The sequence below is a fragment of the Mesoplodon mirus genome (assembly GCF_964341445.2).
Source record: "Mesoplodon mirus genome assembly, chromosome: 11".
Lineage (NCBI taxonomy): Eukaryota > Metazoa > Chordata > Mammalia > Artiodactyla > Ziphiidae > Mesoplodon > Mesoplodon mirus.
In genome coordinates this window covers 34,892,290-34,917,923 of record NC_138987.1, presented here as the reverse complement: position 1 = coordinate 34,917,923, position 25,634 = coordinate 34,892,290, and the positions used below count along the sequence as shown (strand labels likewise).

The window sequence follows — 25,634 nt, the reverse complement described above, 5'->3', positions numbered from 1 at the left end:
CTCTGTCATTTGAGATGACCGTGTGTATTTCTTTGTCTGCAGAACTAAGCTTGGAATTACCTGTCCCAGAGCAAGAGCCGATGCAGCTGGACGACTGAGCAGGTAGGATGGGTGACCAGGGACGTGCTGAATGCACATGCAGGACTTCTGGAGGGACCCCGTGGGGGCAGCAGAGACTAGCCCCCTCCCCCTCTCCCTCAGTCTTGCTTTGGCCTCCAGACCCACTATGTGGCCCTAACTTCCTCAGGGCTTCTGTTTGAAGACAGAAGGAAAAGGGAGGGCACGGAGTATTGCTGAGCCTCTCCCATCTGCCAGGCCTGGGGATTATGACCCCACTGCAGTGTCCCCTCTTGTAACCGAACACAAGTTCATGTGCCCGAGGCACAGTGAGGCCAAACAAACCGAAATATCGGAGTTTGGAGCAGAGAAAGTTTTATTGCAGGGCCAAGCAAGGAGAATGGGTGGCTCATGTTCAAAACCCCCAAATTCATTGATGATTTTCAGGGAGAAGTTTTTATAGGCAAAATTTAGGGTGAGGGCTGCAGGGTGTGTGGCTTCCTTCTGATTGGTTGGTGGTGAGGTAACAGGGCGGTGCTCCAGGAGTCTTGTGCTTGGCCCGAAGTTACCGTCCTCCACCTGCGTGGGCACCTTGGTTCCTGAAGAAGAACTGGAAGATATCGTTATGTATAGTCCTTGAGGAGGAACCAGGACCCTGCTTTAATCACTGCACTATTGCTCTTTTCTTTTTTTTTGGCCCCACCACGTGGCTTGTGGGATCTTATTTCCCAGACCAGGGATTGAACCCATGCAAGGGTGCAGAGTCCTAACCCCTGGACCACCAGGGAATTCCCTGCACTATTGTTTCTTGATTGTTCCTCCTTTGTTTCCGCATTCCTTCCTCTCCCTGAGTAGCAGCGTTTGAATCTGCCCTTAGGAACTCAGGGAAGGTCTAAGGAGGCTGAAGCCTTTAACTTGCAAATAAGAAATGGGGAACCCGGAAAGGCTTCTGTGCCCAGGAGGGCCCTACAGGGTCCTGCTCGGCTTCACTCTCAAGGCTCAGGGGCAAAGCAGAAACCCTTTGTGCACCAGAAAGGCAGGATATGGGAGAACACAGCAGGGGCCTGGTCTCTGTGAGTGGAAGGTCCATGTAGGTCCTGAGTGAGCCAAACGCAGGGAGTGGTGTGGCCCAAGCAAGGGAGAAACGCATGTCCCAGGCCTGGGGAATAGCGCGGGCAAAGGTCTGGAAGTGAGAGTGGGCTGGTGCTTTGGTGAAGCTGCATGAAATTCAATATGGCTTGAAGGCTGGAGAAGGGAGGTGGGCAAGGAGGCTGGGCTGGGGTCCTGGGACCGATCCCAAGGGCAGGGCCTCTGCCCTGAGGACGAGGGGAAGGGTTTCCATGTAGGAATGACTGGGTCAGGTCAGCTCTGAGAAAGGTCCCCACAGGTGAGGGGTGAGGGGCTGGCGGCTGGGGCTGGCGGGTGGGATGTGGAGAGAGGCGCATCCAGGGACACTGGGGCAGGGCTCCTGTTGGAAGCTCTCTCCAAAGACCCTAATGACCTGGAGGCCTAGTTAAACACTCAGATCCCAGCCTCCTCCAAGAAGGTTCTGATGCAGCAGCTCTAGGACGGGCCCAGGAATCTGTATTTCTAATGAGTGCCTGCAGGGGATTCTGGTAAATGTCCCAGCTTGGAAAACTCTGATGATTGATAGCTTGATCCTCACAACAGCAAGTAAACTAGGATGAACTCTGCCCATTGTACAGGGGAAGGGAGTGGAGGAAGCGTGGAATTGCACTGAGATTCTTTTTTTTTTTTTTTTTTTTTTTTTTTGCGGTACGCGGGCTGTGGCCCCTCCCGTTGCAGAGCACAGGCTCTGGACACGCAGGCCCAGCGGCCATGGCCCACGGGCCCAGACGCTCCGTGGCACGTGGGATCCTCCCGGACCGGGGGCACGAACCCGCGTCCCCTGCATCGGCAGGCAGACTCCCAACCACTGCGCCACCAGGGAAGCCCCATGCACTGAGATTCTTAGAATGCCAGCTACATTCATTCATTCATTCATTCAACAAATATTTAAGCCCAAGAGGACGGGGGTTGACCCACTTAGCTCACTGTTGGGGCCCCAGTGCCTAGCACAGCACTGACACACAGTAGGTGCTCGCCTGATGGCTGAATTGGTGAACGTATTGGCTCTCTGAGCCAGGGGACACGAGACACAGTCCTGGCCATTACAGAGCTCCTAAGCCCAAAGGGCAGGGGGAGGGTGAGCAGACGATTTACATACACTGTGTTTAGAGGTGGGCAGGAGCACAGCCTGGGAGAAATGGGAGCATAGATGCTGGAGTCCTGAGCCCTGAGACCTATGGGCTCAGGAGCCCAGCCTTGCGCTGGGCTTCAGTCTCCCCATGAGTACAGGGAGGGGCCATGGTTGATCAGGCTGGTGCTGAGTTCTCTTAATGCTCTGTGCCTCCATTCTTTTGAGAAGGGTCACTGTCCCCATCCTGGAAGCCTTACTTGTCTCCAGAAGCGCCCCTTTGCTTGGCTATCTGCTTATTGGGGCAGAACACAGGACGGGAGGGAGGGTAGGCAGTCTGGTCTCTGGGGAACAGGTTTTTCTTCTTTTGTGTAGATGACGAAAGGGCAAGAACAGGATACTCTGACTTCAGCTCCGTGGGGTGAGGATGGTGGGGAGGAGAAGGTGAGGAGGAAGCGGGCAGGCCTGGACCTCAGCTTTCTCTGTCTCTACTGCCCTGAGGAAGGGGTGGGCAAGGGAGGCTTGAAATAAAAACCTCTGTGGCCGGCAAAACCTGTCATTTCCAGCAGCTTTCTCTGAAAAAGAAACCTGGAAACATCTGAACATCCACCGGCAGGGCAGCCGCTAAAGCCTGCACGGTTTGAAAGGAAAGTTAGGTCTGTGTTTGTGGCCAAGAATAGATCCCCAAGGCACAGTGTTAAATTTTTAAACATCAAGTTACAAAGCAATACATGGAATCTGATCGCATTTATAAACCAAAGTGAAGCCAAACTAGGCATCTTTCAAAAGCGCTAGGACCCATCTAGAACGTTTTGGAGGGAAGCTCATCAAACAAGCTTACAGCTATAACCTGGGACTGAGGATTGTGGGGATAGCTGGAAGTGGGGAGAGGGTGGGGACTGACTCATTTTCTATATTTTGCCCAGTAAGAAAGAGTTTACATATTACTTGGGTATTATAACGTGTAAAACATTATTCAAAATGTGTATTTTAAGTCTCCATCCAGTGGGTTGTAAGATGCACTGTTACTTACCTGTCATTAAGAAAGAAATCATCTCTGGTTAGACCAGGGCTCATTGACTGTCAGACACAGCCTGATGTCAGCGATGCTAACATGAGAAGGAAGGACATTTTAGAACTGATGGGGTGCAGGGTGACTCCGGGTCTGACACCCCTGCAGCCATCCATTCATTCACTTGCTCACTGATGGGTGTCACCTACATCTCTGGTACACAGGGCTCTGGGGGTGCTGAGGGAGGCCCAGGACTGACTCACCTGTGGACCTGCCTCAGTGACTCCCCTCCCGCATGGAGGAGAGAAATGACAGGGTTTGTAGCTCACAAGAATGGAGAAGGGGAAAATCCAGAGAGACCTGTGGAGCGTGCTGGGGACAGAGTTGTGGAGCTGAGAGGAGGCGATGGCCCTGGCAGCTTGGGGTGGGTGTCAGGGAGGACTTCCTGGTGGGGCTGCATTGGAAGGAAGCAGTAGGATTTTTTTTTTTTTTTTTTTTTTTTTTGCGGTACGTGGGCCTCTCACTGTTGTGGCCTCTTCCGTTGCGGAGCACAGGCTCCGGACGCACAGGCTCAGCAGCCATGGCTCACAGGCCCAGCCGCTGCATGGCATGTGGGACCTTCCTGGACCGGGGCACGAACCTGTGTCCCCTGCATCGGCAGGCGGACTCTCAACCACTGCGCCACCAGGGAAGCCCAAGCAGTAGGATTTTGACTTAGGGAAAAAGAGGGGCTGGCCTTCCGGGCAGCGAACTAGCTTGAGCAGACGCTGGGAGGTTGGACATCGCAGGGTATGGTGGGGAAGAAGTGACAGTCTGTTTGGCTGGAGCCAGGGATGGGGGAAGAGAATGAGGAGGAGACCTGTAAGCTGGGAACAGGAGATCCCTGGAACTGGGAGTCAGGGCAGGAGTGGGGTTGGGGGAGGGGAGGGGAGCGGTTGAGGTGGGAGAACCCAGAAGCAGCTGGGATGACGCTGCTCCATTAGCTGGAGAAGAGAGGAGGGAAGTGGGGCTGGGGAGCAGCTCTAAATGGGGAGCAAAGCCTGGCTCAATCCAGCTCTAGTACTTTTCCAGCCGTGTGACTTGGCCAAGCTGAGGGATGCCCTCTGCCAGCTTCCACAGCTGCTGGTTTTCCTGACTGGATTGCTTGGGGGGTTCAAAGCGGGGAAGGGAACTACCCAAATGGAGCCAGGTTCACTAAAGCACAGAGAGGTCACAGCCCTTGCTGAAGGTCACACAGCTAGCCTCAAGGCTGGTCAGGCTTGGGCTGCAGTCCCTATTGTCAGAAACAATGAGGGCTGCCCTGTCCAGTGGGAGGCTTGGCAGGCTGAACTACCCTCTCTCTTGGTCTCTCTCCTGATTTCTCACCCATGCTTCTGGCTCCCGTGACTTCTTTCCGTCCCTGTCTTTCTTCCTGCTCTGGATCTCTGCGGCTCTGTGTCTGTATGTTCCCCCTCCCCACCACCATCACCATCTTCCTTCCTGCCCTCCACTCTCTACATTAGTCTGTCTCCTCTCCTTCCTTCCCTCTCTCTTCCCTTTTTAGGTACGACCACTTTGACCAGGGCCCATCTGAACAACAGCAAGGAAGGCCAGCAGGACACGGACCCCCAGAGAACTGCCTGTAGCCCACTGGATACCTCCAAGTTCAAGTACCAGCTCCCAGTCTCCCCATAGCCATCCATGTACCGAGGAAACAGCCCCCGAGGCAGCTCCCACGGGCAGGCCTCCCTGGAGGAGATCCGGCCTCCATCCCTGAAGGCTGTCAGCCGGGACTCTCCTCAAAGGGACTCACAGCCGGGGTCCCTGAAGAAGGAGAGCGACAGACCCTTCTCGAGCGAGAGGAGGGCCTCCTTCCTAGAGGGGGCTCAGCCGTGCCAGGGGCTGGAGGAAGACCCCAACCTGGGGGCACAGGGCCAGAGTAGCAGCAGTATTCCCAGCAACATTCATCACAAGTTTGGGAGCAACGTGGTGGACCAGCTGGTCTCCGAAGAGCAGGTGTCAGAATGGGCACAGGAGGCTAAGGGCGGCAGGAGGGTCATGCGTGGAAACTGACTGTGAGGACCCCTAAGGAAGCTGCTCTTGAGTACAGAAGCCCTGTAATAATATCATCAGAAAGTAGTGTTTACTGAGCACTTGCTCTGTGTCAGATCCTGTGCACTGTTTAGTCTTCACATCTAACCGTTCAATCTTCCCAGTGAGGGAGGTACTATAATTATCCTCATTTTACGGATTAGAAGCCCAAGGCTTAGCAGGCTTAAGTAAATTAACCAAACTTAAACAGGATCCAAACTGGGTAGCAGATTCTGGAGCCTTGGCCCATAATGACTTTGCAGTTAGAAGTCTTGTGTTTGAATTAGATGCTTTTAACTCAAGTCTCCTAAAGGGGACAGGATTGATTGGGAATCAGAAGACTTGGGTTTGAATCCTGGCTCTGCCCCAGAATACTGAAAGACTTTGGATAAGTTACTTCCCCTCTCTGAGCTCTAGTCTCTACATCTGTAAAGTGAGGCAGTTAGACTAGATCAGGCTGGCAAATACACAGCATGCATTCCATAACCCTCCTAGCCCGCATTCATGGCAGACATCACTAATCGATTCTGGCACCTTTTCCTACTTGGTACATCATTCTAGGAACTCGGTGCTGATCCACTGAAAGTTGAGATGAAACTTATCTGCCATTTCTGGTCAAATGGTCACCTGCTCTGGCATTTTGCATCGTATTTTCAAAGCCACCATCTCAACCCTTATGGTGACTACATTGAGCAGCAGGCCAGGCAGGAGTCATTGTTTCCTTTTTAACAGATGGTAAATCTGAGGCTCAGAGAGGTGATATGATCTGCCCAGGGTCACACTGAGCAAGCAGGAGAGCCAGGGTCACAAAGGTTATGGGCGGGGCCCCTTTCCATTTTGTCATCTTAAGGTGGGGGTATCCCCCCCCCCCCCGCAACCTGCTAGTCTGGGAGGTCATAATCCTAAATTCCCTGCCCCACTTGGAGGATCTTGTCCCAACTTGAGGTTGGCTGTGTGGTCACTATCTCTCACTGCCCCTCCTGGCTTTGGGAAGGTGCCATTTCTCTCTTTGGCCATCGTGGTCCTGGGCTTAAATCAAGAGATCTGGGTTTTTTTTTGTTTTTGTTTTTTTTTAATCCAGCTGTGACCCAAATCACAAGTGTCATCGGGCCAGCAAATATCAGAACTGGAAGCTACTTCAAAGGCCACCCAGTTCTGCCCCCATCCTCATTTTATGAGTAGGGGAACTGAGGCCCAGAGGGGAGCAAAGACTTGCCCAAATCAGCAGCTGGTATATAGCAGGGTTGGGACCCAAACCCAGGTTTAATGGCTCTTAGACCTGAGCTCAACCATTCCAGGCCTCAGTTTCCCCATTGGTACAAGGAAGGAGCTGCCCCTGGTGAAATATAAGGAGCCACCTAGAGTTGACTTGTGTGATGCTTCCATTGTAGTAGGCAAGCCAGGGCTTTGTTCACCAGCTATGTGATGGGCAAGTCCCTGCCCTGAGGCACAGTTTCCTTATTTATAAAATGTAGGAATAATATCATCTTATAAAGATGTCCCCTGGTGATGTTCTACAGTACGTACCCAATGTAGGGAGAAGCTTTCATGATCATTCTCATCCTTGATGCCCGAGGCCCATGTGGGAGGTGGGGTGGTGTGGGAGGGTGGAGGGACTTCAGCTATGCCAGCTCCCAGGCCTGGGAGTTGGTTGAAGGCTGCAGGCTAAGTGTGGGGTGAGGGTGGTGGAGACTGGGTCAGAGGCAGGAGAAGTTAGAGGGGAGATACGGGACTTGACTCTGCTTCTCTACCCCTTGTCTCTCCTCCCTCCCTCCCTCCCTACTCAGGCTGGAAGGGCCATTGGTGAAGCCTTGGAGGGCCAGAAAAGGGCAAGCTCACGGCCCAGCAGGATCCAGAGTTCCGCTGAAATCACCTCCGTCTTTTCAGACTACTATGATCTGGGCTACAACATGCGGTCAAACTTGTTTCAAGGTCAGGCTGAAGGGCAAGGGTGGGGGCTGTGAACACCCATAGTCCCCAAGGCACTGGACAAGGAAGGACTTGGGCCCCCAGAGGAATCTAAGACCCCAGGATACATCTCCAGGGACACTCATTTCACGGCCACCAAGGGTCTCCTCTGTGCCAGGCTCTGTGCCGAGTGCTGGGAATGTCCAGTCCCCTGGCCAGTCTGTCCTCACTGTACAGATGGTCCCTCCCAGTTGGCAGTCAGCCCTTACTCTCTCTGTACCTCTGGTGTCTTAATCTGCCAAGAGGTGGCCGGGGCACCCCTGGTCTGGCCATCTTTGGTGACAGTGACAGTATCAGGCTTCCTGTGTTCAAAGGTCAGCTCAGCCGAAGGGTGTGGCCTCGGGCAGGATCCTTAACCTCAGCCTCAGCCAATCTTCCTGGTACAATGGGGCTAATAACATGGTAGGATTCTATGGAGGAGCTTGGCCTGCAGCCCCCAGTGAGTCCTCTTTTTTTTATTTTTTGGCTGTGCCTTGAGGCTTGGGATCAAACCTGTGCCCCCTGCAATGGAATTCCACTGGATCGCCAGGGAATTCCCACAGTGAGTGATTAGTAGCTGACAGGCCAGCACTTTTCTTTCTTGGATCCCACTGGTGGCACCTCTGGGCCAAAGTGTGGGTCAGAGGCCCGGACATCTGCAATGTGCCCTCTGGGTCCCCCTCGGTCCTGTTTGTCAGGGGAGTGCTCCTAGCTCCATAGCACAGGCAGATGGGAAACAATTTGCCCAGAGTAGTAGGAGGTGGATGTGAAACTCAAATCTAGGTTTTTCTTCTGCCTCCAAAGTCCCAGAGTCTTTTCCCGGCACTGGGTCACCTCCCGAGCTAGGACCCCGTTCCCAAGCATTTAACCGATTGCTCAGATGCCGGTCCTCGGTCAGCAAGTGGTGGCTTCTCTCCGGCCCCACGTTCTAGTTTGACCTCATTGAAAAAGGTCAAGTCTTTCTGGCTCCCTTCTTTCCTCCATCCTTACTCCATGCCTTCTCCAGTGTCCCCAGGGCCTGGTAAACCTCCTACCTGGCTCAGATCCCCATCACCCGAGGAACCAGACAGCCACTGGAAGCCTTTCTGGGTTTTTCTTTGAGCTTGAGGAAGGGGTGGTGCTTGGGGAGAGGAGAGAGAATACAGCTCCGATTGTCCTGTTCTGGGCCTCAGGAATCGGCCTTCCACTTGTCTTTAACAATGATCACTCAGTAGTTCTTACATGGGCCTTTATATGGTGATGTTTACATACATTTAAAAGAATGATATAAAAAGCATCTGTGTACCCCTCACCCAGCCTGAGAAACACAACTGTGTCAAGGGGGCAAACCCTTGGAACCAGTGCAAACTGGCTTGCTCCAGCTTCTAAGAGTCGATTGTTAAATTTTACTGAACTGTTGGCAAACCAGCTTGCTCCAGCTTCTAAGATTGCTTCTGAGCAATCTTAAAATTGGCCATGGTCGTGCAATTGACCTTTGAACAACGGGGGAGTCAGGGGTACCAACTATCCCCACCTACACTGCCCCACAGTCAAAAATCCGAGTACTGCTATCTCTGACTGAAAAACAAAAGAACTGATAAATGACTCACCCAAGGCCAGGAAGCTGAGATAGTTTGGATAGAATCAGGACTCAAACCCTAGTTCTTTTGATCCCATGTATTGTGACTTCCTACCAAATACAGACTTTCCCCATGCCTAGTTAATTTTTAAAGATCTGTAAAGGGAAAATACAGGTACTATATTTCTTGAAAAAAAATACACACATAGGTGGGCCCGAGCAGTTCAAACCCATGTTGTTCAAGGGTCAACTGCATTGACACTCCACAAATTGGCAAGCGCTACAAATTAGGGCATTGCTTTCTGCACCCAACTGCCAGTGTGCCTCACCCACGTGTCCCCCTCCGCCCAGGTTGATCTTGGCATTTGCTGCTCCAGGTTGGGGAGGTACAGGAGTGGCTAGACAAGGGAGAGGAAATCAGAGAGGAAACGGCTAGGTGGGGAAGGCCACGGGAAGGTCTTAAGCAGAGAAGGGCATTGTCTGACTTAGGCTAGAGGATCATTACTGTTGCTATGCTGAGAAGAAAACTAAGGGAGCTGGGCAGAAACAGGGAAACCAGTGAGGAAGTGACTGCAAAAATCCAGGTGGGGTTAACGATGGAGGCTTGGTCTCGAGAGCAGGGCTGGTGCATTGCCACGACTCTAGTGGATACTATTATGCAGTATGGCAGCACAGGGAGATAATGGTGAAGGTGGCCTGATGCAGGAGGAGTCTGGCTATGTGTGTAAGGCAGAGCAAACAGAATGTGCTAATCAATGGATTTGGAGTGTGTGAGAGAGGAATTAAGGTTGATGTCAAGGTTTTTCTTTTGTTTTTCATAAATTTATTTATTTATTTTTTTGGCTACGTTGGGTCTTCGTTGCTGTGCACGGGCTTTCTCTAGTTGCGGCGAGCGGGGGCTACTCTTCGTTGCGGTGCATGGGCTTCTCGTTGTGGAGCATGGGCTCTAGGCGCGCGGGCTTCAGTAGTTGCCACACGCGGGCTCAGTAGTTGTGGCTCATGGGCTCTAGAGCGCAGGCTCAATAGTTTTGGTGCACAGGCTTAGTTGCTCCGCGGCATGTGGGATCTTCCCAGACCAGGGCTCGAACCCGTGTCCCCTGCATTGGTGGGCGGATTCTTAACCACTGTGCCACCAGGGAAGCCCAGATGTCAAGGTTTTTGACCTGAACAACTGAAAGGATGGAATTGTTATTTACTGAGATAGAGAAGGTTCCAGGAGGAGTGGGTTGAAGAAATCCTATGCCATGCTGAGTCATAAAGATAATCTTTTACATAGTCTTCTAAAATATTTAGTTTTGCTTTTCACATTTAAGTCTTTAATCCATCTGGAGTTGATTTCTCTTTTCAGTGTGAAGCAGAGATTCATTGTTAATTCCTCCTTTACGTGGATTAGCAATTGTCTCAGTACCTTCTATTGAATAATCTCATCTTCCCCCCCACCAGTGACCTGCAGTGGTACCGCTGGTATCCACCAAGTTTCCCTGTGTGCACGGATCAGTTTCCAGGCTCTCTATTCTGCCCACTGGTTTAATATTACACTTTTAATTATCAAGGTATTATAAGAAGTCTGATATCTGGTTGGGCTGTCCCCACTCCCCACCACTCCATCACCAGCAGCAGGAGCAGCTAAGGTCTTAGCTATTCTAGGTTCTTTGCTCTTCCATATAAATTCTAGATTCAGCTTGTCAATTTCCATGAAAAACCCTGTTGGTATTTTGACTGAAAGAACATTGAACCTGCAGCTCAGTTTAGGGGCAGTTGTCAGCTTTATGATAATGAATTTTCCAATCCATGAGTATGGTCTACAACTGCATTAATTTAAATCTCCTTCAATATCCGTCAATAACATTTTGTAATATTTTTCTATAAAGATTACGCAGCTTTTTGTTAGACTTGTTTTGAAGAATCTCTTATTTATCTATTTTTTTGTTGCTTATTGCAAATAGTATCTTTTTTTAAACATCTTTATTGGAGTATAATTGCTTTACAATGGTGTGTTAGTTTCTTTTTTTTTTTTTTACATCCTTATTGGAGTATAATTGCTTTACAATGGTGTGTTAGTTTCTTTTCTTTTTTTACATCTTTATTGGAGTATAATTGCTTTACAATGGTGTGTTAGTTTCTGCTTTATAACAAAGTGAATCAGTTATGCATATACACATGTTCCCATATCTCTTCCCTCTTGTGTCTCCCCCCCCACCCTCCCTATCCCACCCCTCTAGGTGGTCACAAAGCACCGAGCTGATCTCCCTGTGCTATGCGGCTGCTTCCCACTAGCTAGCTATTTTACGTTTGGCAGTGTATATATGTCCATGCCACTCTCTCACTTTGTCACAGCTTACCCTTCCCCCAGTAACTTTTTAAAAATCACATTTTCTAACTTTGCTGCTTGTATACATGGAGGCAATTTTAATTTTTGTTCTTTAATCTTATATCCAGAAGCCTGACTCAGCTCACCTATTAATTCCAATAATTTGTTTGTAGATTCTTTGGAACTATTTTTAAATAATAATAATGGCTACATTTATGCATCGCATGTAACATTCGCCAAGCCCTGCTCTAAGTACTTCATGTACATTTTAATTCTCACAAGAATCTTGTACAGTGAGTGCTATAGTGCTATAATTCCCCACCCCCCACCCCTCCCCGCCTTTTTCTTTAAAGAAAGAAAAAATGAGGCATGGAAAGGTTAAATAACTTGCTTAAGGGCACACAGCTAGGAATAGTCAGAGTTGGGATTGGGATTTGAACTCTGGCAGTCTGGGGCCAGAGTTCACATTATTACCAGGAGGCATTTTTTTTAAAATAAATTTATTTATTTTGGGGTCTTTGTGTTGGGTGTTGGGTCTTTGTTGCTGAGCACAGGCTTTCTCTAGTTGCGGAGAGCAGGGGCTACTCTTCGTTGCAGTGTGCAGGCTTCTCATTGCGGTGGCTTCTCTTGTTGCAGAGCATGGGCTCTAGGTGGGTGGCCTTCAGTAGTTGTGGCTCGCGGGCTTTAGAGCGCCAGCTCAGTAGTTGTGGTGCACAGGCTTAGTTACTCCGCGGCATGTGGGATCTTCCCGGACCAGGGATCTGAACCCATGTCCCCTGCATTGGCAGGCGGATTCTTAACCACTGCGCCACCAGGGAAGCCCTTCCCCACCTTTATACCATCTGTTCTGGTTGGCTTGTCCAGGACAATGGTGCAAATAAGCAGGGGAAGCAGGCATCCTCCTCTCCATTTTTTTTTTTTTTTTTTTTTTTTGCATGCGGCATCTTAGTTCCACACTAAGAGTCTTAGAACTAAGAGTCTTAAACACTGGACCACCAGGGAAGTAGGATAGAATACTTTTTTTTTTGTCCAAGCCATGCAGCATGCAGGATCTTAGTTCCCCAACCAGAGGTCAAACCTGGGCCCACTGCATTGGAATCACAGAGTCTTAACCACTGGACCACCGGGGAAGTCCTCCTCTCCTTCTTGATTCTAACATTTTACCAATAAATGTACTATTTTAAAAAGAATTTGAAGACACCATTTATCAGATTGAGGGTTCCTTTTATTCCTAGTTACCATTTTAGTTCTAAAAAAAATCATGAATGAGTGTTGAGTTGTATTAACTATTCATATAGCTGTTATTTAGATGATCATATGATTTTTCCTTTGATCTGTTGATATGGTAATCAGTTATAGAAACTGATTTTTAAATATTAAACCAAACTTGTGTTCCTGCATTTAAACCAGTGTAGATGCATTATCTTTTTTAATTGTGAAAACTGCCATGGAGAAGAGTGTATGAAACCTACGTGTGCAGTATAAAGAATAATAATAAATAGCCACGTGCCACCTCCCAGGTCAGCAGAGGGTGTTACAGGGACCTCGGAAGCCTTTCCTGTATTTCTCCCAGCTGTGTCACCAGACTTTTGTTTGACTCTTGTTAATGATCCCTTTGCTTTTCTTTATAGTATCAGACCTCTCTGGGCAGGTGACCTTTGAGAACAGACCAGAAGGATGGGGGCTCAGCCTGTGGCTTGCTGGGGAAGAGTAGTCAGGCACAAGTACCATGCTGAGGATGTAGGCTCTTCCTGGCCTTTTTATTGGGAACCATTGTAGGATTTTTGTACTGAGGAGTGACTTATGTTTCCAATGATCCATCTGGCTGTTGTGTTGAGACAGGACAGAACTACCAGGGGGGCAGGAGTAGAAGCAGGGAGACCATTGAGGAGGATCAGATCAGGGGTAGGATTGAAAATGGCTCCAGGGCTTCCCTGGTGGCACAGTGGTTAAGAATCCAGCTGCCAAGGCAGGGGCACGGATTTGAGCCCTGGTCTGGGAAGATCCCACATGTCACGGAGCAACTAAGCCTGCGCACCACAACTACTGAGCCTGCGCTCTAGAAGCCCCTGAACCACAACTACCGAGCCCGCGTGCCACAGCTACTGAAGCCCACGCGCCTAGAGCCCGTGCTCCGCAACTAGAGAAGCCACCTCAATGAGAAGCCAGCGCACTGCAATGAAGAGTAGCCCCCGCTCGCTGCAACTAGAGAAAGCCCACATGCAGCAACAAAGACCCACCACAGCCCAAAAAAAAAAAAAAAAAAAACACCAGAAAAAAAAAAAAGAAAAGAAAATGCCTCCAGGCTGTTCTTCTCTCCAGTAGCCCACAGCTGGTCCACGGAAACAGTTGTACATCCTTGCAGTTGAGGAAGTATACCTGGCCCTGTTGCTCTCTCTGTCCTGCTCTCTCAGGCCAATGCCTCTTGTTCCAAGCCTTGGTGTCCCCCAAACTCTCGAGCTATGTATCAAGCTCCCCAAGTGACCCCACTGAAGGAGTCTGATTCACAGCTCACTTTAATATCTGATCTCTACCATCATTAGGGCTTCAGTCCAAGTTTTTAACTTAACATTCTGTTATGTAAGCAATTAAAGCCATAAACATGAAACACCATAAAAATTGCTTTAAAAAAAGGGGATTTCTTTCTTGATAGCATCATCGTTAGAGAACACGACCTGTAATGATTTCAGTCCTTTGAAATTGTGGAGCTTTATAACCCAGCAGATGGTCAGTTTTTATAGATAGATAATCAATATGCATTTGAAAATTCTCTCTTGAGTTCAGGATTCTGTATTTGTCCAATAGAGCAGGCTTGCTAATTATTTCTATACAAATCTTTTAATTCCTTGTTAATATTCTTTGCTTGATCTATTAATTACTAAAAGATGTACCTTTAAGTCTTTCCCTATGATAGCAGACTTGTCAATTTCTTTGTCCATTTTGCTTTACCTATTTTAAGATTATTCCAGTGCAGCTAGTTTAGAATTATTATATCACCTGAATGAACTGGAGTTGTTTTTATTCCTTATAGTGCTTTTGCTTTACAGTCTATTTTGTCCAATATTAGTATAGTATGACCAGATTGCTTTGATTTGTATTTTTGTGGTATTAATCTTTTTTTTTATTTCCATGTTTATCCTCTTTGTGTCCTTTTGCTTTAAATATGCTTTAAATAATATATATCTGGAAAATATTTTCTGTAGCCTGAGCATCTGTTTTTTAATCAGTTGGCCTACTCCATTTATATTTATTTTAATTACTGATATATTCAGATTTATTTTTATGATCTTATTTTGTATCTTCCATTTGTCCTAATTTTTCTATGCTGCTTTCTTTCTCCTTCCCTTGTTTTGGATTTGAGTGAGCCTCCCTTTTTCCCCAATCCAATTTTTGTCCTTACTTTTCCTATTGTCTCAGTGGTTATCTTTGACTTTTTTTTTTTGGCCATGCCGTGTGGCTTGCAGGATCTTAGTTCCCCGACCATGGAAGCATGGAGTCCTAACCGCTGGACTGCTAGGAAATTCCCTATCTTTGACATTTTTACATGCATAGTTAGCAAATTCTAAAGTTAATCAAGGTATTTCAGCTTTTCTGAACAATATAAGGATGTTAGACAGCTTCACATTTATTCTCTCCACCCCCATCTCAGCTAACATGTTATTATTTTACAGGTTTTTTTTTTTTTTTTTTTTTTACTATACATAAGCAAAGTAGTTTAAACTGTGGATTCTGGAGCCACAGGTCCGGGTTTGAGTCCTCCATCTTTCACTTACCAGCTGTGTCACTTTAGACAAGTGATTTAGCCTTTCTGTGCTTCAGTGACTTCAACAGCAAGATGGGGGTAATAATCACCCCCATCTTCTTAGGGTTGATTCAGTGAGTAAGTTCTGTAAAGTTTTGAATGAAAACTGTGCTTAGCATATGTAAAATTTTCAAACATTCTTATCTATCACAGTCATTATTTTGCCCATATATTCAACATTGGTACTGTTATCATAATTGATGTGTATTTAGATTTATTCAAGGTTTCCACTTTCTTTGCCTACTATTCCTTCTTTTATCTCAGATTTTCCTTCTGGGATTATTTTTTTCTTTCTGAAGTATGTTGTTTAGAAGATATTTGGGGTGAGATTCTGTTGTTGGTAAATTTTAAGCTCAGAAAAGTTTTATTTCATCCTATTCTTGGAAGACAGCTATTGTAAACAGTTCTAGATTGTTGATTTCTTTTTGTAAGCACTTTGATGATGTTAATTAATTTCCTTCTGGCTTTGATGGTTAATCAAACTCATTGTTATCCTTTGTAGCTAATCTGTCTTTTCTCTATGGCTACTTCTAAGATTTCTTTGTCTCTGGTGTTCTAAATTTTACTTGGTTGTACCTAGGTAAAGAATTATTTTCACTTACGCTCACTGGGGAATTGTTATTCTTGAGTCTAAGGATTCATATATTTCATCAATTCTGGAAAAATTCCAGCCACTAGCTTTCCAAATATTGCCCCTCCCCATTTTCTCCACTCTCTCCTTCAGAACTACAATTAGACATATGTTAGGCCTTCTCATTTAATCTTCATTTAACAGCTTTTTCATATTTTCCACATCATTATTTCCCCACTCTGTGCTGCATTCTAGTTAATTTCTTTAGATATATCTACCAGTTTACCATTTTTTCTCAGCTGTATATAATCAGCTCTTTTACCTGTTCATTGAATTTGTTTTTAAACATTATGATGTCAATTTTCAAACTTAGAGAGAATAGTTTAATAGATACATGGTGCACTTATCATACAGCTTCAACAATTATCAATACATGACTAATCTTGTTTCATCTTTTTTCCCACCTACCCACCCATTCATTCCCACCCCAGTTTATTTATATATTTTAAATTTTTATTTATTTATTTTAAATTTATTTTATTTATTTATTTTTGTCTGCGTTGGGTCTTCTTTGCTGTGTGCGGGCTTTCTCTAGTTGCGGTGAGTGGGGGCTACTCTTGGTTACAGTGCACAGGCTTCTCATTGCGGTGGCTTCTCTCATTGTGGAGCACGGGCTCTAGGCACGTGGGCTTCAGTAGTTGTGGCACGTGAGCTCAGTAGTTGTGGCACATGGGCTTAGTTGCTCCGCAGCATGTGGGATCTTCCCGGACCAGGGCTCAAACCCATGTCTCCTGCATTGGCAGGCGGATTCTTAACCACTGCACCACCAGGGAAGCCCCACCCCAGTTTATTTTGAAGCAAATCCCAGGCCTTTTACCATCCATTACCTTTCAACTATTATGTTTAATTTCTGAAATTCCATTTGCTGCTTTTACTAATCTGTCTGTTCTTTCTGGGTAGCTTCTTATTCTTTTCTCATACATTTATTTATTTAAAATTAATTTTTATTGGAGTATAGTTGCTTTACAATGTTGTGTTAATTTTTTTTTAATTGGAGTATAGTTGCTTTACAATGTTGTGTTATTTTATTTTATTTTTGTATTGGAGTATAGTTGCTTTACAATGTTGTGTTAGTTTCTTATTCTTTGCTTATACTTTTATTCTCTTTTTCACAACTTCACACATTAAATGATACTTATTTTATATTCTGTAATGGATCATTCAAATCCTTGTTATCTTTTGGAATTTGGTCCTCTGTTTGATGATTTTTCTGACTTTTGATCATGGTAACTTATTTTCTTGTGTGTGTGTGTTTTAACTTTACACACAGACATAAACATTTTCTGAAACTACAGGTATCAATTGCCACATGCCAGCTGCTCCAATGAATGTATTCTTCCCAATCTTGGGAGAACATTTTATTCCTTTGAATAGATTAAGAGACCAAAGCTCTGAGACGTTAAAATCTTGTCTGAGGCCACACTGTTCATAAATGATGGAGCTGGTATTTGAGCCTAGGCCGGCCTCCCTCTGCCTAACTCTCTCCACACCCCGCCCTTCCACAATCCACCATCCATAGGGGAAACTGACATATGAACCCTGGAGTACCTGAACTCTGTTGACTTGGGGCTTCTGGGTATTTCTTCATGGGGTTCCACAGGGGCCCCACAGGAGATGAAGAGCCTCATGAAGGCCTCCTACACCCCTGAAGTGATTGAGAAATCGGTGAGGGACTTAGAGCACTGGCATGGCAGGAAGACGGATGATCTGGGTAGGTGGGGAGCTGGGGTCGTGGGAAGTGGGCACTCCCTGGGCAGGGTGTGTTGGCCCCAAGGTCCAGAGAGAAACCACAGCAGCAGTTAGAACTCTGGGGTGGGTCCAGAAGACATATGGGTTACCACTGGGGCCTGGACACTCCAGAGGTCCTCTAGGTGATTTGTGCTCGTTCCTTCCCTGCTCTCTGCAGGACGGTGGCACCAGAAAAATGCGGTGAACATGAACTTGCAGAAAGCACTGGATGAGAAAGAAAAGAGCAAAAGCAAGAACTTGAAGTTCTAGATACTACCCAGAAGAGGTGCCCTCCACTCAGAGACAGTGCTAATAAAGAGAGGCACACATCTGAACCTTTGCCGTTGCTTGGCGCCACTCTTCAGGTTGGGGGAGGGGGCAATGTGCAGTACTGGAGAGACCTACTGAGGAAGAATAGACGCTCTAAGGACCCAAACTACCCCCCCAACCTTTCCTCCTGAGGACACACACACACACACACACACACACACACACACACACCTTTCCCCCATAATTCCAGGAAAGGATGTGAGAGCTGAGTAGAACTTTGCTCAAGCCCAGGGTGCTTTGCCCTGTATGGAGGGCTCCTATATCCACTGCTGGATCTTAACCCTGCATGACCTCCCTAGCAGAACCCCAATTATTTCCAGACATCCATTCCTTCCCCAAGACTCAATGGACTTCGGAAGAACTAGCCACGCCCCCTCCAATCCAGGATTAGTTTTGATTGGACTCAGGGAATTCTAACCCTTCCCCCTACACACAAAGTGATTGGTTCAGAAAGGGACATATGACGCAGCTTGGACCAGTAAGATGCAAGGAAAGGTGTGCGCATATGAAGCGTTCTGGGAAACTCTTTTCTCTACTGGGAAAGCTTGGGCGCCTTCCCTGCTCCTGTTGTAGTGAGTGAAGGACCATGCAGTGCAGACTGCGCCTGGCAGACACCCTGTGGCTGGGGGAACTGCAGACCCTGCAGCACAGTCTGGGTCCCCCACGACCTCACTGAGCTGCTCCACCCTCCTGGCCAGAAGCACCCCCCACCCTCCACTCTGGACTTCTTATAATGTGCACCTGGGCATCTTCCTACTGTTTAAGACAAACTCATCTTGAACTGATAAGGGCCCTTGGTAACAACAGGGGAGGGACCTGGGAATTGGGGCCCCAAGGAAGAATCTCCCAGAGAAGGGGTTCCAGGTTAGACAGTCATGCCTACCATCTGATCCTGAAGCTTATTACCTGGTGGGGCTCTAAGCCACAGCACACTCCACCCCCAGATCACTGACTTGCACTCTCAGAACATGCTCTGCTTGTGGGTTATTTACCATTTGCTGTGTTCCAAACCAACCGAAAACCTAGTAGCTTAAAATGACCATAATCATTTACCTACTTATAATTGTGCAGTTTGAGCAGGGCTCAGTGGGTATGGCTCATTTCTGCTCCACGTGGCATCTGCTGTGAAGATGGCTGCTTCTCTCACATGCCTGGTGCCTCAGCTTGGGGCTGGTTGGACATCACTTTCTCTTCGTCGGGTCTCGCCTCTCCTCTGTGGCTAGCTTGGACTTCTTCCTGGCATGCTGACTGCCTTCTAAGAAGGAGCTTCTCAAGGAGACAAGACTCAAAGTGTAAGACTTTATCATATCTTAACACTGGCTTGTTAAGTTCCCTGTGGTCAAAGAGACATATGGTCAAACCAGGCTCATGGTGGGAGGTGGCTGCACAGAGTATTCTTATCAGCAGGTGTGGCTCATTGGAGACTCACCACACTAACAGTCTACCGCAGTGACCATCACTCTCTGGAAAAATCAAAAGCACGTCTCTGCCAGAAAAAAAGGGGGACTGCCCCTCCTCCCACAAAAGGGAATGACTTCTTTAAGGTAGGATTGGAACAGGATGCAGTACAGGGAGATGAACTTGGCTTGATTTAATATTTATTGAGTACCTAACTGTGTAAAGCATTGAGTTCAGCTCCACTTCTTTTTTTAAAAATTTTATTTATATTTATTTATTTTTGGCTGTGTTGGGTTTTCGTAGCTGCGCGCGGGCTTTCTCTAGTTGCTGCTAGCGGGGGAGCTACTCTTTGCTGCGGTGCGTGGGCTTCTCATTGTGGTGGCTTCTCTTGTTGTGGAGCACGGGCTCTAGGCGCATGGGCTTCAGTAGTTGTGGCACATGGGCTCAGTAGCTGTGGCTCGCAAGCTCTAGAGCGCAGGCTCAGTAGTTGTGGCACACGGGCTTAGTTGTTCCGTGGCATGTGAGATCTTCCTGGATCAGGGATTGAACCTGTGTCCCCTGAGTTGGCAGGTGGATTCCTAATCACTGTGCCACCAGGGAAGTCCCTCAGCTCCACTTCTTAATATTGAGTACCTGATTTCTGCAAGACACTGTTCTTGTGCTAGAAAAACCAGACTTAGGGCTTCCCTGGTGGCGCAGTGGTTGAGAATCTGCCTGCTAGTGCAGGGGACATGGGTTCGAGCCCTGGTCTGGGAAGATCCCACATGCCGCAGAGCAACTAGGCCTGTGAGCCACAACTACTGAGCCTGCGTGTCCGGAGCCTGTGCTCCGCAACAAGAGAGGCTGCAATAGTGAGAGGCCCGCACACCGCGATGAAGAGTGGCCCCTGCTTGCCACAATTAGAGAAAGCCCTCGCACAGAAACTAAGACCCAACACAGCCAAAAATAAATAATAAATTAATTAAAAAAAAAAGACTTCATCTTTATTTATTTATTTATTTTAAAATATTTATTTATTTATTTGGTTGCATTGGGTTTTAGTTGCGACAGGCAGGCTCCTTAGTTGTGGCACATGGGCTCCCTAGTTGTGTTATGCAAACTCTTAGTTGCAGCATGCATATGGGATCTAGTTCCCTGACCAGGGATCAAACCTGGGTTCCCTGCATTGGGAGCGTGGAGTCTTATACACTGCGCCATCAGGGAAGTCCCATCTTTATTGAGTAGCTATTATTTACTCATCGTATGTGGCAGCTGAAAAAAAATGAGCCATCTAGAGAATTGTCGCTAAAGCAGACCCCACCCTTTTCTGATGTAGAAATTATAATATGCCAGATACCTATGATTATGTGCCAAACGCTTTACATGCACAGCCTCATTTCATCCTTATGCCGGTCCTCAAAGCTATTATCATCCTCTTCATGAAGATGAGGAAACTGGGGCTTGGAGAGACCAAGGAAATTGCCCTGGGTTGTACCAACAGGAAGCTGGGATGGAAAGTCCAGGAATTTCTGACCAAAGTCATTTTCTGACCTACCAGGAAATCATAGTGTCATGTCAACAATAGGTCCTGAGTGTCACAAACACTCGGCCCGATTAACCACCGTGGGGGACAGTGGTATGAATTCAATACAGTCCTTGTCCTCAAGGACTTCACAGTCTGCAGAGAACTGATGTGGAAGGAGCTGACTTCAAGGCTCATCCACCCATCCGTCGAACATGTACTGTGCATCTACCCTCTGTCCATCCCTGACCAATGAACCAGGAGTTCAGAGACGGTTAGGACATGGCACCTGTCCTCAAGGAGTCCAGAGTCTAGTGGGGAGACAGATGAGTCATTAGATGCTCAGAAGTTTTACACACGCAGTGAGAAGTTCGTACGGGGCCAGTGGAAGCACAGAGGTGATCCTGAGCTGGGAGGGAGGGCTGGGAGTCATAGAAGACCTCATAGAGGAGGAAGCTCTGGAGATGAATCTTGGAACATGAGTAGGTACGTTCAGGTGGCCTGGAAGAGGTACAGCATTCCAGACAGAAGGTACAGTGTGAGCACAAACCCAGCATGGCAGAGCTGCAAGAGGCTTGTTAAGCTTGGAGGGTAGGGCTCCAAGGCGGGGCACGGAGGTCAGGTGGGAATGGTTCACAGAAAGAGAAACTATACCTGGATGGGGCTCTGTTTTGGATGTGAGACCCAGCCCTCCCTCCAGGAACTGAGAACTGAATAGAACACAAAGAGTTAATAATGACAGAAGAAACCATGCAGCTGAGTTGAAAAGATGCTCAATATCCCCAATAATCAGAGCGATCATTATGCAAATTAAAACAATAAATTCATCGGGTTGACAAACATTAAAATGCAAGTGTAGGTGAGGAGAGAAATGAGAACTCTCATACACTCCATGAATCATGGAGTACAGAACAGCAAGGAAGAATTTAGCAACGCTGAAATTAAATTTTACAAGCTAGCATTTCCACTGCTGCGTAGCCTAGAGAAACTCTGAAACATGCACACAAGGAACCTCACGCAAAGATAGTCATTGCAGAGTTCTTTGCAACAGCAACACAAAGCACACATCTGTTAGGAGAAGAATGGACGGCGGGGGGGGTAATTTATGAGTGGAAAGGGCCGAACCACATCTACATACACCAGCATGGAAGGATCTCCCAATATATCACAGTGGGTGGAAATGACAGTCTGCAGAATGAGCCCTATGGTATGAAACATGCCATTTAGGTGACCTTCAAAAAGCACACACCCAACCTCTCCATCACTCATCAGAGTATGGAAGGTGGGTTGGAAGGACACTGCAGAAATTCAACTTCACATTATATTTAGTTTAGCCCTTTTCAGACACAGCTTTGCTTCCCATAACTGCACGAGAGAGCTGGCAAAATGCCCTCCAAGAGAACTCAGATGCTAGAAAGAGCGACCGAGTAACAGAATGCAGGGGAGCTGATTTTAAGTTAAACGAGCAATTTCAATTTGGACAAAATGAACAAATGTGGTATGATTTATGACTGCCTCAGTTAAAGATTTTCCCTCTGGACATTAAGAGAAGCCATTTTTAATTAAACATTGAATATTTTGGAGAGAGAGAAGCTGTAATCTTGGCAAAATAAATAAATCGTGCACAGATTTTAAAACTTAAATAAGACCTTTATTTCACTGGTGCTGTTTCCAGCAGCATTCCTTGTTCTTTGTGTTCCTGAGGTCACTGGATGGTAGAATTCATGGTGATTCTTAAGTTTCAAGGAGGTACAGGGACCAGGTTTTAAGTAGCATTAACACATATAGTGGAAAAGTTATTCATCCTTCAGTTCACGCAGGGCCTCATTTACTCATAGTGATTCAGATCTGTCTTCATATTTTCTTTTCTTTCTCTTTTTATTTTCGCTGCGTTGGGTTTTCATTGCTGTGCACGGGCTTTCTCTAGTTGCCGTGAGTGGGGGTTACTCTTCATTGCAGTGCGCGGGTTTCTCATTGTGGTGGCTTCTCTTGTTGCGGAGCACGGGCTCTAGATACGTGGGCTTCAGTAGTTGTGGCACGTGAGCTCAGTAGTTGTGGCACATGGGCTTAGTTGCTTTGAGGCATGTGGGATCTTCCCAGACCAGGGCTCAAACCCACGTCCCCCTGCATTGGCAGGCGGATTCTTAATCATAGCACCACTAGGGAAGTCCCGGAAGTTGCTTTTATAGGTTCCTCCCTCAGGTGGTACTTGGATATCATAGAAAATGTGAAGACAGATCTGAAACTTCCCTGGTGGTACAGTGGTTAAGAAGTTGCCTGCCAATGCAGGGGACAGGGGTTCAAGCCCTGGTCCGGGAAGATCCCACATGCTGTGGAGCAACAAAGTCTGTGCACCACAACTACTGATCCTGCACTCTAGAGCCCACGAGCCACAACTACTGAGCCCGCGCACCACAACTACTGAAGCCTGCGTGCCTTAGAGCCTGTGCGCCGCAACTATTAAGCTCACATACTGCAACTACTGAAGCCCACATGCTCTAGGTCCTGTGTGCTGCAACTATTGAGCCCACACAGCGCAATTACCGCAGCCCTCATGCTCCAGGGCCTACACACTGCAACTACTTAAGCCTGCGTGCCTAGAGCCTGTGCTCCACAACAAGCCACCATAATGAGAAGCCCATGCACCACAACAAAGAGTACCCCCTGCTCGCCACAACTAGAGAAAAGTCTGTGCTCAACAAAGACCCAACCAAAAAATAATAATAAGAAGAAGAAAAGAAAGCAACTTCTATTGTTCTCAGGTGACCTGCTTTACCTGGAAGTTATCCTGGTCCAGCTTGCCCCCTGGTGGCAGTGTCTCTAAATTGCAGGCAAAGTAGTTAGGCCTTAGAGATCCAGGACGTACATGCTAAGGAGGGGACCCAGAGACCATTTAGTTACATCTTTCTAACCATGCCTTTCCTGCTCCCCACTCATATCTCCATTTTACAGATGGGGAAACTAAAGCCCAATTGAGTGAATTTATGTTTGATTTGGAAGTGAACAGTCCACATGGTCAACTTTGCAAATCCAATCTGTCAGTGATGGTCCAGTGTGGCTGGCAGAGACTTTCCCCCTTCTCCCTCCAGGAATCATGGTCTCTATGGTAAATGGGAGCTAGCAGGAGCTGCAGCAAGTCCAGAGGAACTCCAAGAGGCAACCAGAGACTCTGCAGCCCTAAGTTACTCTCTACCTGGACTCGAGTCCCTGGGAAGACCAACTCCCTTGTCAGAACCTCATTCTCATTTTCAGCAGGGGTAATAATATCAATCTCAGGTTTGCCTGAGAAAATGCACATCCAGGACAAGGCACAGTGTGTAGCCCTCTTCCAGGCATGTAATAAGTGATTATTCTTTTCTTTCAGGCCTAGGTTTCCCAACTATGTTTCAAGAAACACTGGGACATGTTAATGGATATGGTGTAAAAAATTGTTCAATTTTCAAATGGAAGATGGTGATTTAAATAACACTGAACAGTTTTCTTTGGTACAAGACTTCTTAGGACCTGGAATATGCTAAGATTCATTGTGTCACCCCAAATTATTGCCTAGTGTTCACTGTCCCCCACTATGCTGGTACAGACAAAGCAAGCCACCAAGAGCTGTGACAATAAAAATGATTTTGTTAAAATTGTACGTTCAGAAACCTGGGAAATCATCTGGGGGAGGGAAGCCTTGTTTTTTTGAGGGGGGGTGGATGGACTGATGTGTCAACCAAGATGGTCATTATCAAAGCCTAAGGGCCTGGCTCCCTCCCTCTGACCAAGCCTGCAGACATTCCACCTAGGGAGCAGGTAAGTAGTAAGAGAAGGTGTGTGAGCCTGTCCTCAGGAAAGGTGGTGAGTTGGATGGTGGCCCCATGTGAATCAGGCTGAGTGAAGGCTAGCCCAGCCTCCTGCTCCCAGTCCTGTACCTCTGGCTTCCCTGGTTTACAAGCTAGAGGGTGACGTGATCCAGGCAGTGGCCAGGAGGCAGGCCTGTGTCTCTCCCAGGAGGCAGGCCTGTGTCTCTCCTATTTCTAATCTCTCTCCGGTGGGCTTGTATTTACTGAGCACCTAGTATGTGCTGGTGTTTGTCACCATGGGTGGAGACAGGGATGAGTAGTTCTTGTGCTCAGAGAGCTCCCAGGCTGGGAGTGATAGTAAGAGGGCGTAGGTGAGTGGAATGCTAGGGAGTGTAGAGGGTAAGCCCTGAAGGTTGTTTTGTATTCTTTGTAATGCAAGGGCTTGATTTAAGCTTTGATTGAAGAGGCATCAGCTTCAAAGATGATAACAAATAAACACATTGCCAGCCATACAACTAAATAAAGAGCTAGGTCACCTCCCCCACTGAGGCTCATGGTTTTAGAGATCTTGATTGATTTCAATCATTGACCATTTGGGTCACTTGTTCCCATGCTTTAAATTTCCCCTCTTGGGGACTTCCCTGGCAATACAGTGGTTGGGTCTCCTCACTTCTTTTTTTTTTTTTTTTTTGCGGTATGTGGGCCTCTCACTGTTGTGGCCTCTCTCATTGTGGAGCACAGGCTCCGGACGAGCAGGCTCAGTGGCCATGGCTCACGGGCCCAGCCACTCCGCGGCATGTGGGATCTTGCCAGACCGGGGCACGAACCCATGTCCCCTGCATCGGCAGGCGCACTCTCAACCACTGCGCCACCAGGGAAGCCCGAGTCTCCGCACATCTAATGCAGGGAGCATGGGTTCGATCCCTGGTCAGGGAACTAAGATCCCACATGCCGCATGGCCAAAAAATTTTAAAAAAAAGTTTCCCCTCTTACGTTTTAAATTCACCAATAAAGAGTGAGTCCTTGAACCTTAGGCCCCCACTTTCGACCCCAATAAAAACAGGACCCCAGGCCCTCCTGTTTTCTCTCTCTCTTCCTCCCCAGGACTTCACTGTATGGCCCCAGTGTACTGTGTAATTTTCTGGTCTTGTAAGTAGTAAATCTTTATTTCTTCAAATTCCCTGATGGTTATTGCTGAGGGGTGTCTTACAATCATAATAAGAATCACATAATAAGAACCACAATGGTGGGTCCAACCACAGCACTGGTTACTGATTGGCTGAGACCAACACAGAACAGAGTGAGAGGGT

General features: G+C 47.3%; 1 protein-coding gene across 1 annotated transcript; it reads left to right on the top strand.

The window, feature by feature from the left end:
• Window positions 1–4,633: 4,633 nt before the first annotated feature.
• CIMIP4 (ciliary microtubule inner protein 4) lies at window positions 4,634–17,583 on the top strand (the record flags this gene model as incomplete). Its single annotated transcript, XM_082635296.1, is given in 6 exon segments — window positions 4,634–4,713; window positions 4,715–4,937; window positions 4,941–5,261; window positions 7,124–7,268; window positions 17,186–17,296; window positions 17,492–17,583. Coding segments are annotated over 6 exon segments (972 nt in total).
• Between the last annotated feature and the right edge of the window lie 8,051 nt (window positions 17,584–25,634).